The following is a 14,491-nucleotide window of genomic DNA, read 5'->3' on the forward strand; positions in this document are numbered from 1 at the left end:
AGGCTGAGGGTTCACATCCTGCTACTTTGTTGTGTGACCCTGACAAGTCACTTGACCTGCCTGTGCTCCAACTGGAAAACCAAAACGAAATGGAACCAACCACATCATAAACCAGTGGTTCTCAATCTGTGGGGCGGGCCCCCCTACCCTCTAGGGGGCGCGAAGTAACAAAAAGGGGGGCACGAAGATGTGAAAAAAGAAAACAAGAATCAAAAATATGAAAAATACATCTATTGAAACCAAAACAAATTAACTTAAACTACATTCTGATACTAGAAAAATAAATGTAGAGTTAGATAAATGTCGATAAAAGTTAAGTAGGTATAATAAAATATGCATCTATGATATATCATTAATTAAAAAAGAACAAATTGGTATCAGTGGGCTCCTTTCAAAAAAACGTTAGGGGGGGGGGGGGGGGGCGCGATTAAAACTGTTATGAAAACTCGGGTCGCAAATACTTAAAGGTTGAGAAACGCTGTCATAAACGTTGTAAGCAGCCTTGGAAATGGGTGTCAGCCAAATAAGTAAATAAGCAGGAAGGATGCATAAGACACTTTGGATAAAGGCGTCTGCTAAGCATCTTAATTTTGAATGTAATCTAGAAAAGTGCATTAAGTTACCGTCGTTTCTAAGAGTGTATATGAAATGTGTTTTATTAAGGTGACCAGAATTTTTTGGGCCAATCCGGGGACATGGGGTTTGGGCTAGTGGAGCGTAGACTACATACCTCTCAAGAAGAATTCATGCCATTGCAATTTCATTACGACGTGCTAGCGTACACGAACAAGCAAAACTTAACGCAAGATCGTACAAGAACTGGAAATGTGGACAAATCTTAAACCGGGGACAAGACGGGAACATGTTTCTGAGTGGGGACAGTTGTCCGAAAAAGGGGACTGTCCCCGGAAAACGGGGATGGATGGTCACCTTAGTTTTATGTCTACGTGTTTCAAAATACTCGCACATCTTAAACCATTAGGTTAGGTTAGTATGGCATGGTGATTAAGGACGTGGACTTCAAAGCCTATGGTTGATGATTCAAATTCCACTAGTGAGACCATGAGCAAGTCGCTTCACCTGCTTGTGCTCCAATTATTGAAAACCAAAAGAAATGCAACCAGCGGGGTAAGTCTCCTTGAATAGTCTCCAAATAATAAATAATATTAATAATAGTAATAATGTGTACTTGTGTGCTGCCGCCCAGACTTGCGCTCATGCAGTCTACGGTTGATCCTTTCAGAATGGGCTCTCGCTCTCTGCGTTGCTTGTATTAGATAAATGGGGTACATAAAATAGACGGGCGGACTTTGAAAATAAAATAATAATACGTCCACACACTCACGCAGTCCTTTCGGTGTTAATTTGTTTTACATGAAGAAATACAATTATGTATTTTACGCTGTTTTGCTGACATGTATTCCTTATTGTTTTTTACCCAAAACCTTTTTGTTATCTCGTGCGCTTTTTTATTTTAACCGTCGTCTTTCACTCAAGCTTTTCTTTCTTTCTTTCTTTCTTTCTTTCTTTCTTTCTTTCTTTCTTTCTTTCTTTCTTTCTTTCTTTCGCCGAATTCAATTAAATTCAATAACATAGTAAACAAATTGGACTGCCAACAAAGCCGATCTTTGTACGAACTCCGAGCAGTTTAAAGACTCGTCTGAAAAGCGCCGCGCCGCCACAATGCGCGGCCCCCTTAAAGCGGCAACCCGAGTTTGGGCGCCGCGCCGCGCCGCGCTCCGCTCCGCGGCTGTGGCTCACAAAGCCAGCCATAAATCTGTCAGCTTGTCGCTAATGTTGTGCGGAAGTTGAGTCGGTCTAGTCTCGGGTGTCAGTAGCCTCTCGATAACCCTCGAGGCTGCGCATTACCTCTACGCGTTTCTCTCCCGTCGTTCATTCTCTCGCAGACGCAAACACAGACTTGAATTTCTGCGGGCTGCGGCGCACGTTTTCTGTTTTCGATTCCTTTCCAGAGCCCCTTATTGCATGTGTGAAGTCGATTTGAGATTTAAGGATTTATTATTATTATTATTATTTACGTTTACACAAGATCACATGAAATCTGCGTTCTCAGCAGCATTTTGAACGCCCAAGCAAAGATAAAACAGACAACAGGTTACAAGTTACACACAAATTCTGAAATATTTATATTAATTTTAAAAATATCTATTTTGTGAACTACTAATGGTTCAACAGTATAGGTTTTGGCCTACACTCTTTAAAAATAAAGCTGCCAACGTGGTTTTTCAGAGCGGTACCGCATAGGGTAACCTTCTTCGGTTCCCTAAAAAAAACATCCACATGAAGGATCCAGACAGAACCTTGATCTATTTAGATCTGTAACAGGTTGAATAATTAAAGATGAATAGATTTGTGAAAGACAAATGAGTTCACGACGTTAAAAGTACAATTAACTTAGACTAAGTTCGTGCTTTCTTGATCTGTCCCATCCTGCTACATTAAAGATTTCTGTTTTTTCCACATCTTGGGAACCTTTATTAAAGCCTAGAGGACCAATTTCATAGGCAAAGAACCCTACTGAATAAAATATAGTTTTTAGTTAAGTGTATGTCAAAGACCGTTATTTTAAAGAGGGCACAATCTTCAAAGTAAAGGTGCCAGAGTGGTACAGGGATGTCAGTAAAGAACCGTTTTTGGTTCCCAAGAGTCCCATCCACATGAAGGTTCCAGAAAGAACCTTAATTTATTTACATCCATAACAGGCTCTTTACAGTAAAGAACCCTGGCTAGATGGTAACAGATTCGTGAATGGCTCATGATTGTGAAAGGACTCTTGTTGCCTGAGTACAGTAACAAGACTATTTTCTTAATCCTATCCTGATAAGCAGCCCACTACCATACAGTAAAGATGGTAGTTTCTTTCTACATATTAGGAAGTTTTTCAAAGTGTAAGGAGCTTACTTCATATACAGAACCCTTCCCACAATGAAGCGGTGCTTTGTCAAGTAATGGTTCTACGAAGAACCGTAAAGAACACGAAGTGCCATCATAGAGCCAGCATTTTTAGGAAAGTAAGCAGTTACGCAATAGTTACGAAAACGCTACACCCCTAAAATGTTATTATTACCTCCGGTATTTCTTAATAAAAACCCGTATGGCACTGCAATGGAAGGAATTTCTGGAGCGGTTTGTTTGGCTCTTCAAAGAACTTCTCCGCCCTGATTTACTGAAGTTATGTTTTGCATGTAATGAGGGTCTGTCATCAGCTGAGATGATTTCCATTCTCTGACGCAAACTTACCAAAATCATACACATTAGCTCCAATAATTCCGGCAGCATGTTTGACAAACATTTTTTTCTTCTTTTACTTTGAATTTGTCAAACTAAACAAACCAGACAATGGAGCCGAACGAGATAACGGACTGGATTAGAACTGCGATAAAATGACTGCCTACACCCCTTAAAAATAAAGGTGCCAAAGTAGTTCTTCAAAGCAATGCGATAGGGAAACCATTTTTGGTTACCAAAAGAATTTTTCACATGAAAGTTTTAAAGTGAACCTTTACTTTTTAAGTCCATAATAGGCTCCAAAAATAAGCATGAATAGATGAGAACTGATTTGTGAAATACCAATGGGTTCCTGCATTTATAATCACTCTTGCTGCATAGAATAACTGCAGGCTAACTTGAGTTTCTCTTGAGCTGTCACATAATAATAATAATAATAATAATAATAATAATAATAATAATAATAATAATAATAATAATAATTCTTAACATTTCTATAGCGCTTTTCTCGCTACTCAAAGCGCTTTACATATGTGGGGTGGGGGGTTGGGTACCACCACCAATATGTAACCCCCAGTTGGATATTGCTGGTCGTCACCTACTACACATTAAAGATTTCTGTTTGTCCACATTTTAGGAAATTTTTGGAGCTCAAAGTTCCAGTTTCACATGGAAACACCGACTCTCAGAATAAAATGGTTCTTTGACATGCAAGCAGCATGATACGAGACCCCTTGCAATTCAGTAAAGTGTCATTAAGGAATCGATTATTTTTAAGGGAGTAAGAGCCTTGTCCACTTTGTTCGAGTTCAAGCAGGAGAAACACGCGGTAGTTGCTTTTACAGTTGATATTATTACGTCCTAATTAGCACATTGCTTTAAATAAATCTAAATTGTCCCAGTGTGGGTAAATACGTGAGCGAACCCCATCCATAGCTGTTTCTTAACTTGCTGTTGGGAAATGTTTAAGCGCCATGCGTCTGCAGAATGCAGTTAGCGTGTTCTCCCCGTGCTCATGTGGGGTTTTCCTCTAAGTCAGGGGTGGGCAGATTCAGTCCTGGAGGGCCGCAGTGGCTGCAGGTTTTTGCTCCAACCCAATTGCTTAATAAGAAACCCTTATTGCTCAAGTAACACTTCAGCTTCACTTTAGTTGTCTCGCTCGTTAAGATTTTGAACCCTTATTGCTTATTTTAGTCTTAAACAGCTGTATTCTTGGTTTTTAATTGCTCCTAATTAGCAATGCCATGCAAATGACAAAAGAGACCAGCATTTCTCCATTTAGCTTGTTTCCATTTACACCTGTGTGTATTTATCACGCACTATTTGGTTTAATTAAATACTTGGAAGGAAAGTGAAGAGAAAAAAGTGAAGCACTGAGAATTACTCATCTGTTTTAGACTTCAAATCATTTGGATGATATCCTTAGAAAGGAAAATAAATCTAGGATATGAGAATGACCTGACATGGCAGAGTTAAAGCACTAGCAAGCCATGCAATTAAATAATTGACAAGGATTGGTTTTTAATTAAGCAACTGGGTTGGAACAAAAACCTGCAACCACTGCGGCCCTCCAGGACTGAATCTGCCCACCCCTGCTCTAAGTAATCCTCTTTTTCGTCCATTTACTCAAAGGGGCTATCACTGATTGACCCAGAATGAGTACGGTGCCTGCGTGATTGGCTTCTGCGGTGGACTGGCATCACGTGCACAGGGCTGTTTCCTTTATAGCGCCAGGATAGGCTCAGTCTCCCTTGCGACCTAGACCCGAGTTAAGCAGATTTGGGAATTTCAGGTTGTGTAATTTAATTGCATTAAAGAATCGGAGTTGATCATCACTCCATTGCACTGGACAGTGTCAGGCCGAATTCGTGCTGCAACTGTGTTTGGCACCTTTACTTCGCTTTCTGTCGGAAGACACATATCGAATCCGGTTTAACACGTTTTCGGCTGCAGACATTTCTTGTAGCGAAAGGGAGAATATTACTTGCGCTCCAGGAATGGGAGCACATCTAGTAATGGCCGTCAACGCCTCATCTGTTAACGCCGTAACAGGTGCTTCAGAACAGCCAGACCGTGTAAAAGTCAACTGTCTCGCGAGTACGACGGCGGCCGTTCAGGCTCCACACTGCCATCTGGTGGATCAGACCCAGGAGTTCTGTGTATCACTTTTTGGAACAGGATAGATATATATATATAGAGAGAGAGAGAGAGAGAGAGATGTGTGTGTGTTACAGTAAAAGTCAAGCCCTATTTAGTTTAGACCAAACCAGTTTGCCGAAGTGGACAGGATGAACCTAGTCTGAACTAGATTATCCTGAAGTCAATGTAGAGCTCCCAGGACAAAGTGATTTGTCCTAATTTAAACTAGTTTGGCCTGCAATCGCACTTTGCTAGGCCAAACAGATTAATTGTATCACACTTTGGACAAACTGGCTTGGCTTAGTCTAAAGTAGTTTGTCCTAAAATCAGGTTTGACCTTTAACATATACAGTGTTTGTTTAAATGAATGTAACAATTCTTCGCAAACAATGTCAAAGAAAACTCAATTTACTGCAGTCAATAGGTTAATGATTGTAAATTTCACTTAGTATTTTAGAGCTGGGTATATCTTGTAAGTACCAGGGAGGATTATCTGGCATCCTGTTCGGAATGAGTATGGGACCCTTACCTGGATAGGAGGACAAGATAATTAGGGGAAAGATCCTAATTTTGCATATTGTTATCCAGCATCTGCTTGATGGCAGCATCCCAGAACCATGGTAACGATATGTAAACCTGCGGAGCATGATGGGAGTTGTAGTGTCGAGACTCGGCCCTTTTGGGGTGTCCTATTGGTGCTGCAGGCAATCATGTTCCCTGCTTTTCGGGATATCCCCCTGACCAGGAAATACACCTGGGTCTGGCATAAAACAAAGCCATTCAGCCTCTTCCAGAGAGTCCGAGTCAGGAGGAAGGAAGACAACACTCACTGGAGGAAGGTGGATAGAATTTGAGAATTTCCCCTTGGGATTAATAAAGTATCTATCTATCTATCTATCTATCTATCTATCTATCTATCTATCTATCTATCTATCTAGAGAGATAAGGAAGAAAGAAAGAAGAATATTGTATTTGTGCAACATTGGAGAGACCTTCGTGGGGTATTTTTATATTAAAAACCTCTATTTTGAACCCGTGACTATAATGGTGTCAGTTGTGTCCAGGTTTTTTGGTGGCGCCCCCTATCTGTCAGTATATGTCCTTTGGCATCCATGGGAGACACCGCATATCAGGCCACTCCTTCTTCCTGGCAATCGCTCAGTTGGATTGCCCCTTCTTCATCCCTCGAGACTCCCTTCCGACCACCTGCCTCCATTCTCAACAGCATGGACCCTCTGTGATCCTGCCTCTCAATCTTTCTGCCGTTATCCACCATCCATTTTCTTCTCATTCTTCTTGCTTTCTCTTTTTCCTTCTGTTCTGTCTATTCCAAGTCCTCCTGCCATGCAGGCTCCTCATACCTTGTTTTGCCTGACTGGACAGGGGTGTGACACACCGCGACTCCCGAGGTGCGAATGAAGCACCTGACTGACACTCTCGGTCACACGTGTGTGCGTGTGCGCACGCGCGGGATCAGCCAGGCACCCCAACCATCCCTGCAGTAGAGCGCACGATTGGAGCCTACACGTTAGCAGGACCCGATTATTTATTTAAAACTTGCATAACATCACAGACCAACTTTTCACAGTCTGGCATCCTCACCCGAGATTGTTACCTCTCTTACATCACAGGCTTCCAACTCCAGGATCCTGAAATAGATTGAGCAGATTTGAAAATAGTTGCGTTTGTTCCTTGAGGCTTTGAGCCATTTATCTTGTTATAAAAATAAGGCAAGACGCCTTTTACCGCAACATGCCAGGAAGCGTTCTGGGGAAAAGAGAGTCGGCGAAAAAGTTAAAGAAAATGAAAAGTTCCTCTGAGTGCCGTGGGCTTTGTGAGGGTTTTGAAACGCACGCTTTGATAATTTGACATGCCTGTTGCACAGCCCATTACACAAGAACCTTTCTATCGCTGTGGCCAGAGGCGGTTGAATTAAATGAAATAACCCCGCACTGTCAATGATTACTTAATGACTAATTTTGAGAACACTTATTGTAACTACATGAAAGAAAGTCAGCAACTGATTTTATTCCATTTATCATCCTTTGTTGTATTTGGGGAAAATTATGTATTCTTAAGCCACGTTTTGAGGTTAAAATATAGTTTTAGTCAAGGAATAAAAGCGTAAAATCAGCATAGACGACATCTGTTAAGTTAACGTGCAGTAGTGGGGCTAAACAGAATAAACAGTTCTTGCTTCTTGATAATTCATTATCCCTCCATTTTCAATACCTGAGCAGGGTCACAGGGAAGCCAGAGCGTCATGTGGATGGTTCTCCAGAAAACTAAAAATGGTTCCCCTGATGACATCGCTCCAAAGAACTACATCGGTATTTTTATTTTTAAGAGTGATAGATAGGGATCTATTGGCTTATTTTTTTATGAGAAAGCTCTTTATATATAAAAAAGGAAATGTCTAGAAATGGATGATTGGAGTGACAATATAAAAATAACACCCTTGAAAATATCTATCCATCTAATTGGGTTCATTGCAACTGGCTAACTTGGGGTAACCTACAAAACGGCCATTAAGCATATGATGACTTCTGCTTTAATGCGGTCACAAAGCCAAAAGGAAGACGTGACAGACACCATTCTTAGTATGGCTAATCTCCATCTTGTCATCTGTGCAGTTCTCTTGTATATGTAAAGAATGATTTCATGACTGATTATTACAGAGAAGCTTGAAGTGTTGGCATGTTTTCTCTTAAAATTATCCTCCTTGACCTTAACCCTGAGCCTTGAATTCTACATCAAAAAAGGATAAGCCATAGCATCTGTCAGATTAACCAGTTCTGATCGCTTATTTATCTATTTACTGTACTTAGAGAGTTTCTGTAAAAAGCCAAATGATATTCTAGCTATCTATACAGTGTTAAGCCTGAATAATACTTGCGACAGAATTCTGCTGCCACCTAGTGGATATATTAACATCATCTCTCTATTATATTAAAAACAGTTTTCCGTCGTGTCCTCGTGTTCAGCCTTGGCCACTCCCCTCCGCACCGCTCGCCCAATCGTTACTCCTACTGCGCACATCCTCTCTCCATATGATCCCGTGACACTCTCAGTGCTTAGTCGCCCTTCAATGCAGTCGGATATAATGGCAAGGCAGAAAAGCAAATAATCTATTCAAGAATGTTTCGAATTTTAGATTGTGATAGAAAACGAGTGACAAGAGCCGGTAATAAACGTAAAATAAAAATGAACAAAAAACAGCTGCATATAATAAAAATGAAGAAGAAAGAGAATCATTCAATATACGAGAAAGAGAAAAATATCCCAAAACAATATGTATACAGGTATGCAAAAAGCAACGTTTATAGAATGTAAGTTAGTGGATAAAGTATGTCATAATATAGTTTTTGACAAGGCATTCATGTAATTAATTTTTTTATTTACTATTTATTACGTTTTACTTCTACGTTTTAACTTCGTTTTATTATTCATTGGTATTTAAAATAGACAGTTGTAGTGAAATACTCAAGTAACTGATTTTCTATCTATAATCACTAAGGACCAAACGGTTTTCCTCCTGCACCCCATATACTCTTCCATTATACCATCTCTTTAAATACAATTGCTTTCTCTCAGCCTTTTGTGCAACTCAGCCGTGAGATAGTGGGCACCCAGCGCCTGGCCTTGGGGGTTGGCGAGCAAAGCGAGCAAGGGGTAGAACCCCCTAGTATGTTAAAAAAAACAAAAAAACATGAATATTTCTATTACCGTATATTTACCCATCACATGGTAACTCATCAATATTCATTGTTGGGGTGGATCCTTCCGCCACAATACACAATGGTGTGTAAACAAAAAGATGTAAGTCGAGTTCTAGAACAAACTAAAATTGAACCATTAGTTGAATCAGGCAATTGTGATGTCAATGTGAACTAATCATCAGAAGCTGACAAAGTTACAACTGAACTTCTGTGATATGCCTGGTGACTTCAGTTGTGTCAAGCTGCAGTATCTATATAGCTAAAAGGCAAAATTATTGCAATCAAGTGGTAGGATAAGAAAGACATTAGCTCTGAAAGCTCTGCTCACAATGAAGCAACTGGCAACATTCATGTCAGGGGAAATGTGGCAGTCACTAAGCCTTGCGCTGTAGTAGCCTACAATAACACAATGGGCATGTCCATCGTACGGATCAGGCACCGACATTCTACCCTCTCATGTGCAAGCGGCAGAAAAAAATGTAAGAAAATTGCACAAAGAAACACACTACTACTGCCCCAACTGTAACTTCTGTCTGTGCACTGGTGACTGTTTCAAAACATATCACAGAAAAAACATGTACTAAATCTGCATCAGTACAGCAGTGGACACTAGATATACCTTTCCTACAGTATTTATGTTAACGTTTTGGTATTTATATTGTTCTGTTACACTTAATAGTATTTTTGTTCCATCAAAATTAATATTTTTGGCTGTTTTTTCTGGGAGTACACGCAATGCTATGGAGGTTAATAAGTTAATAAATATTGGTGGTGAAAGCTAACAGGCATCAAAGAATAATGAATAACATAACCCATGCTCATTTATATAACACCCATTAACAGCACTATTTGATCTGGAGTAGTCTTATGCACAACAGTCTCGATATTGTTCTCTATCATTAAATTTATTGTTTTTCGGATGCAATACGTTATATAACTGATCGACAATCGTCTTTGATAAGTGCACCAAGGCCAGGGGCAACAACATGTACAATTAAATTAAAGCAAAGTTTACAAGCCACAGTGCCCACCCATTCCCAGCAGCGGTCACACTGTATTTTGATGGTGCACTAGACCCAGATTGATCCCTTGACCGCAGAACTACTATAAAGCAAGTCCCTGATAAGGCTGAAGTTTCCTATGCTGCTGTGGGTTGCAGAGCTTGTTAGGAGTCGTTGACAGACATGTTCTCCAGCTGGCCCTGCAGGATGGAGTCAGTGCTCTTCTTTTTACCACCATCTTGCTGTTTCTTCTGCTTTTTTGTCATCTCTTGCTCGATTGGTGCTGGTTTCACAAACTTTAAGATCTCTTTCATTCCTGTTAGAGGAAAATAAAAGTTTTATAAGCATTTATCAAGATGTAACCAGTGAGCAGGATTCAATGCATTTATATTGTTGGTCTATGTATTAGTTTTGTTAAATCAGGAAGCAACTTAGGCATTATCTTTGATACCAGTACGCCTTTAAAACACTCCTTTCAAAATTATGAAAAAATGTTTTTCAGTTTAACAATGTTGGAAAATTAAGTCTTTTCTAAATATGGTGGATACTGAGAAATCAAGTCATGCATTTATCTCCAGCAGAATTGACAAATGCAATAAGTTATTCACTTGCTGTTTAAATTGTTCTTAATGCAGCTTTTAGTTAATTTAAAATGATGATGCAAGAATCATTACAAGAGCTATAAAGTACAAACACATAACTCTGATTCTTAAGTCTTTACACTGGCTTCCAGTTAAAATTAAGAGATGATTTCAAAACCCACCTTCTTAAATATAATGCCTTAAGTGATCAAGGCTCTGCCTATTTATCTGAATTTATTATTAGTTGCAAATCAGAGCCTGCATTTACATTTCAAGTTACAGGCCTATTAAAGATTCCAAGGATTAATAAAAGTAACAGTTTTTTAAACAGTTAGATTCAATAATAACCTCATTCATTTGGAACTCAAAACACCCACGTATCCGAAGAGCGACCCTACAAAGACCTCAGGCAGAAGGTGGCATGGCTTTACCTAATTTTCAGTTTTATTACTGGGCAGCAAACATACAAGCCATAAAAACCTGGACACAAATAAATGAACATACACAGGCTTGGTCCGCAATAGAAGTAAAATCCTGTAGTACTTCTTTATACTCCCTGCTCTGCTCTCCAATAAATGAAAGTTATCGCAAATATACTAATAACCCAATTGTGCTTTACTCACTCAGAATATGGAACCAAATTAGGAAGCATTTTAAGATGGAAAATCTTTTATCAGTGGCACCTCTGCAAGAGAACCACCTCTTTCAACCTTCGCAAGTATATCCAGTTTTTAATACCTGGAAAAGTTTTGGGATTAAAATGCTCAGAGATCTTTATATAGACAACATATTTACATCTTTTGAACAATTACGTTCAAAATTTAACCTCCCAGCTACACATTTCTTTTACTATCTTCAAATTAGAAATTTTGTTAAACAGAAATTGCCCGATTTCCCCCACCTTGCACCCTCCACAATGCTGGAAAAAATACTGCTCAATTCCGAGGAAACAAACACTATTTCCGCAATATATAAAATCTTATTAGAGTCCCTACCTTTCAAAGATCCAAGAGGACATTGGGAAGAAGATCTCTTAATCAATATATCAGAAAAGGAGTGGAAGGTAGCAAAGCAGAGAATTCACTCGAGTTCTATATGCGCAAAGCATAGAATTATTCAACTAAAAATTATATATCGAGCTCATCTGTCTCGCTTAAAACTGTCCAAAATGTTTCCAGGCCAGGATCCAACCTGCGAGCGCTGCAACCAAGCTCCTGCCTCACTGGGTCACATGTTCTGGGCCTGCACCAAACTAACATCATTTTGGACACAAATTTTTAAGTGCCTCTCAGACAGCCTTAGTATCACAATCCCTCCTAACCCACTAACAGCTGTGTTTGGTGTCCTTCCAGATGGACTTGAATTGGAGAAGGACAAACAAACGGTGATTGCATTCACTACACTCTTGGCACGCAGACTTATTTTGTTAAATTGGAAGAATCCTAATTCTCCTCTTATAAGTCAGTGGGAAACTGATGTTTTATATTATTTGAAATTGGAAAAAATCAAATTTTCAGTTAGAGGATCTGTACAAAATTTTTTCAAAACTTGGCAGGAATTAATCAATATTATTTTAGAATAAGAGAATTAACTATTATTGCATTTAACTCCCTTCTCCATCTCTTGTTTATATAGATATTTACTTCTCCCCTTCTTTTGTCTAATGTTGCCTTATTAAAAAGCTTAAAGAAATTTTCCTTTAGCTAAGCTCTCCTTCTCAGGGGTGGGGTTTGATTTGTTTTCAAATTTGTTGGGTTATAAATTGATCTGTTTGTATGGAATGAATATAATGAAAATTAATAAAATAAAAATATTAAAAAAAAAAAAAAAAAAAAAAAAAAATAAAAATTTAAGGTCGAGCTTTTAGTTACATGGGACCTAAACCTGTAGAACAATCTGCTTGCTTACATAAAAAGTAGTGCTGGGCGGTATACCGGTTCATACCAAAAACCGTTTTTTATTTTTTTTATATGGATTTTTCTTATACCGCAACACCGGTTTAAATTGCCTAAACGACGTTCGGAATGTGGCGCAACGGGAAACTGTTCAAGTGGGGACCTTTTTCACTGCTACACCGCTAAACACAGATTTGTTGCACGGGGGCTCTTTTTCACTGCTACACCACCAAATAGGTAGCGGTAGCGTAGGTATTGCGTGGTGAAAATGGACAGAGAACATTCCGAAACTGAAGCCGACGATAAAGTTGAACATGATGAACAGAAGAACTTTTGCCGAAAAAAAGGAGTCACGTCCGTCGCCTGGAGATACTTTAGTTTTAAAAGGTCAGATGTGTAAATACAGTTTCTATACTACTGGATAATACTGCAAGCCAAGTTCTACTTGTTTTATTTGTTTTCAATACAGTGTAATGTACCTGGGTACTGTGTAATAGTGTGACGACATGTTGACTTCATTCTCGACATTTCCACTTTAATCTTGACGCTTATGACGAGAATAAAGTCGACATGATGACTTTATTCTCGACATTTCTACTTTAGTCTCGCCGTTTATGTCAAGATTAAAGTCGACATGTTGACTTTATTCTCGTAATTTGTCATTAAAGTAGAACATCGTAAACTAAACTTCATCATAAAATTAATATTTAATTTACTAGATTTTCTCAAACCCCGTCATAAGTTATATAGCACATCAAATACTTTGTGTTAAGTGTTCTCCGAGATTCTTAAACTGACTTTTTCTTGCACTAAGAGGAGGCACCGGCAGCGATCGCCGCACAGAATACATTCACTTCATGATCTTCCTGCTCTTTGAACATTTAGAATGCTAAGATAAATACTTAATATAATTTTCATGGTGAAATGCATTAAAGCATGCATTAATCATATGGGGGCACGGCGGCGTGCCTGCCTTGCATTTGCATGTTTTTCTGGTGGGTTTACTCGACGCTTCAGTTTCCTTTCAAAGTCATGTAGGATGTGGGGTTTTGTTGTGCTATATTGACCCTGCTAGTGTATGTTTTGCTTATATTCATCCTGCGATGTGCTGGCGACTCGTTCAGAGATGGGCGCAACTCTGAATGGATGGCATAATTAAACATGTATAACGAAGATATTTTTAAAGTTCTGAACACTCCGTGGGCTAAGTTTATAAGTAGTTTAAATTTCACAAAGACGTTTATCGTCTGGTGATTGGTTATGTGGTGAAAGAAAAAGGAAGGATAGGAACTGGGGTTTTGGTACGTCAGATAGAGACAGCATGCATGCAATAAAGATAGCCCGCTCAGAAGAACATGGATTGAATTCTGTGTTAGTGTTTCCGACCACCAGATCACAAACCCAACATTTACACAATATTTAAGTTAAACCTGTGCGATAGCCATTCATACATCCAGTTTTTTGGAGCCTCGTCACACCTGCCATAAAGTTCTCTACACTGAACATACACCTGGGGACCCCTTACTGCGAGGGAGCAGCACTATCGCCTCACTACCGTGCATGTGTAATACCTGCTTTAATGCATTTCATCATGAAAATGATATCAAGTATTTATCTTGGCATTCTAAATTTTAAGAAAGCAGGAATATCATGAAGTGAATGGATTCTGTATTGTGATTGCTGTCTCCTCTTAGTGCGGAGGAAGTCAGTTTAAGAAGCGTAGTGATTAACCACTGGGTCGGGGAACGCAACACAAAGCATTTAATGTGCTGCATTAATTTATGACGGGGTTTGACAAAATCTAGTAAACTAAACATTGATTTTAGGAAGAAGTTTAGTTTACGACATTCTACTTTAATTATGAAGTAAACTATGAGAATAAAGTGGAAATGTCGACTTTAATCTCA

General features: G+C 39.1%; 1 protein-coding gene across 1 annotated transcript in view; it reads right to left on the bottom strand.

Moving 5' to 3' along the window:
- Nucleotides 1–9,993: 9,993 nt before the first annotated feature.
- sars1 (seryl-tRNA synthetase 1) overlaps nucleotides 9,994–14,491 on the bottom strand; it is a 28,589-nt gene continuing 24,091 nt past the window's right edge. Inside the window, exon 11 of the mRNA XM_028796554.2 lies at nucleotides 9,994–10,424. Coding sequence (XP_028652387.1) covers nucleotides 10,273–10,424 — 152 coding nt within the window. The 3' untranslated portion in view covers nucleotides 9,994–10,272. The remainder of the gene's footprint in view (nucleotides 10,425–14,491) is intronic.

Source organism: Erpetoichthys calabaricus, chromosome 3, assembly GCF_900747795.2.
Source record: "Erpetoichthys calabaricus chromosome 3, fErpCal1.3, whole genome shotgun sequence".
NCBI classification, from domain to species: Eukaryota; Metazoa; Chordata; class Cladistia; order Polypteriformes; family Polypteridae; genus Erpetoichthys; species Erpetoichthys calabaricus.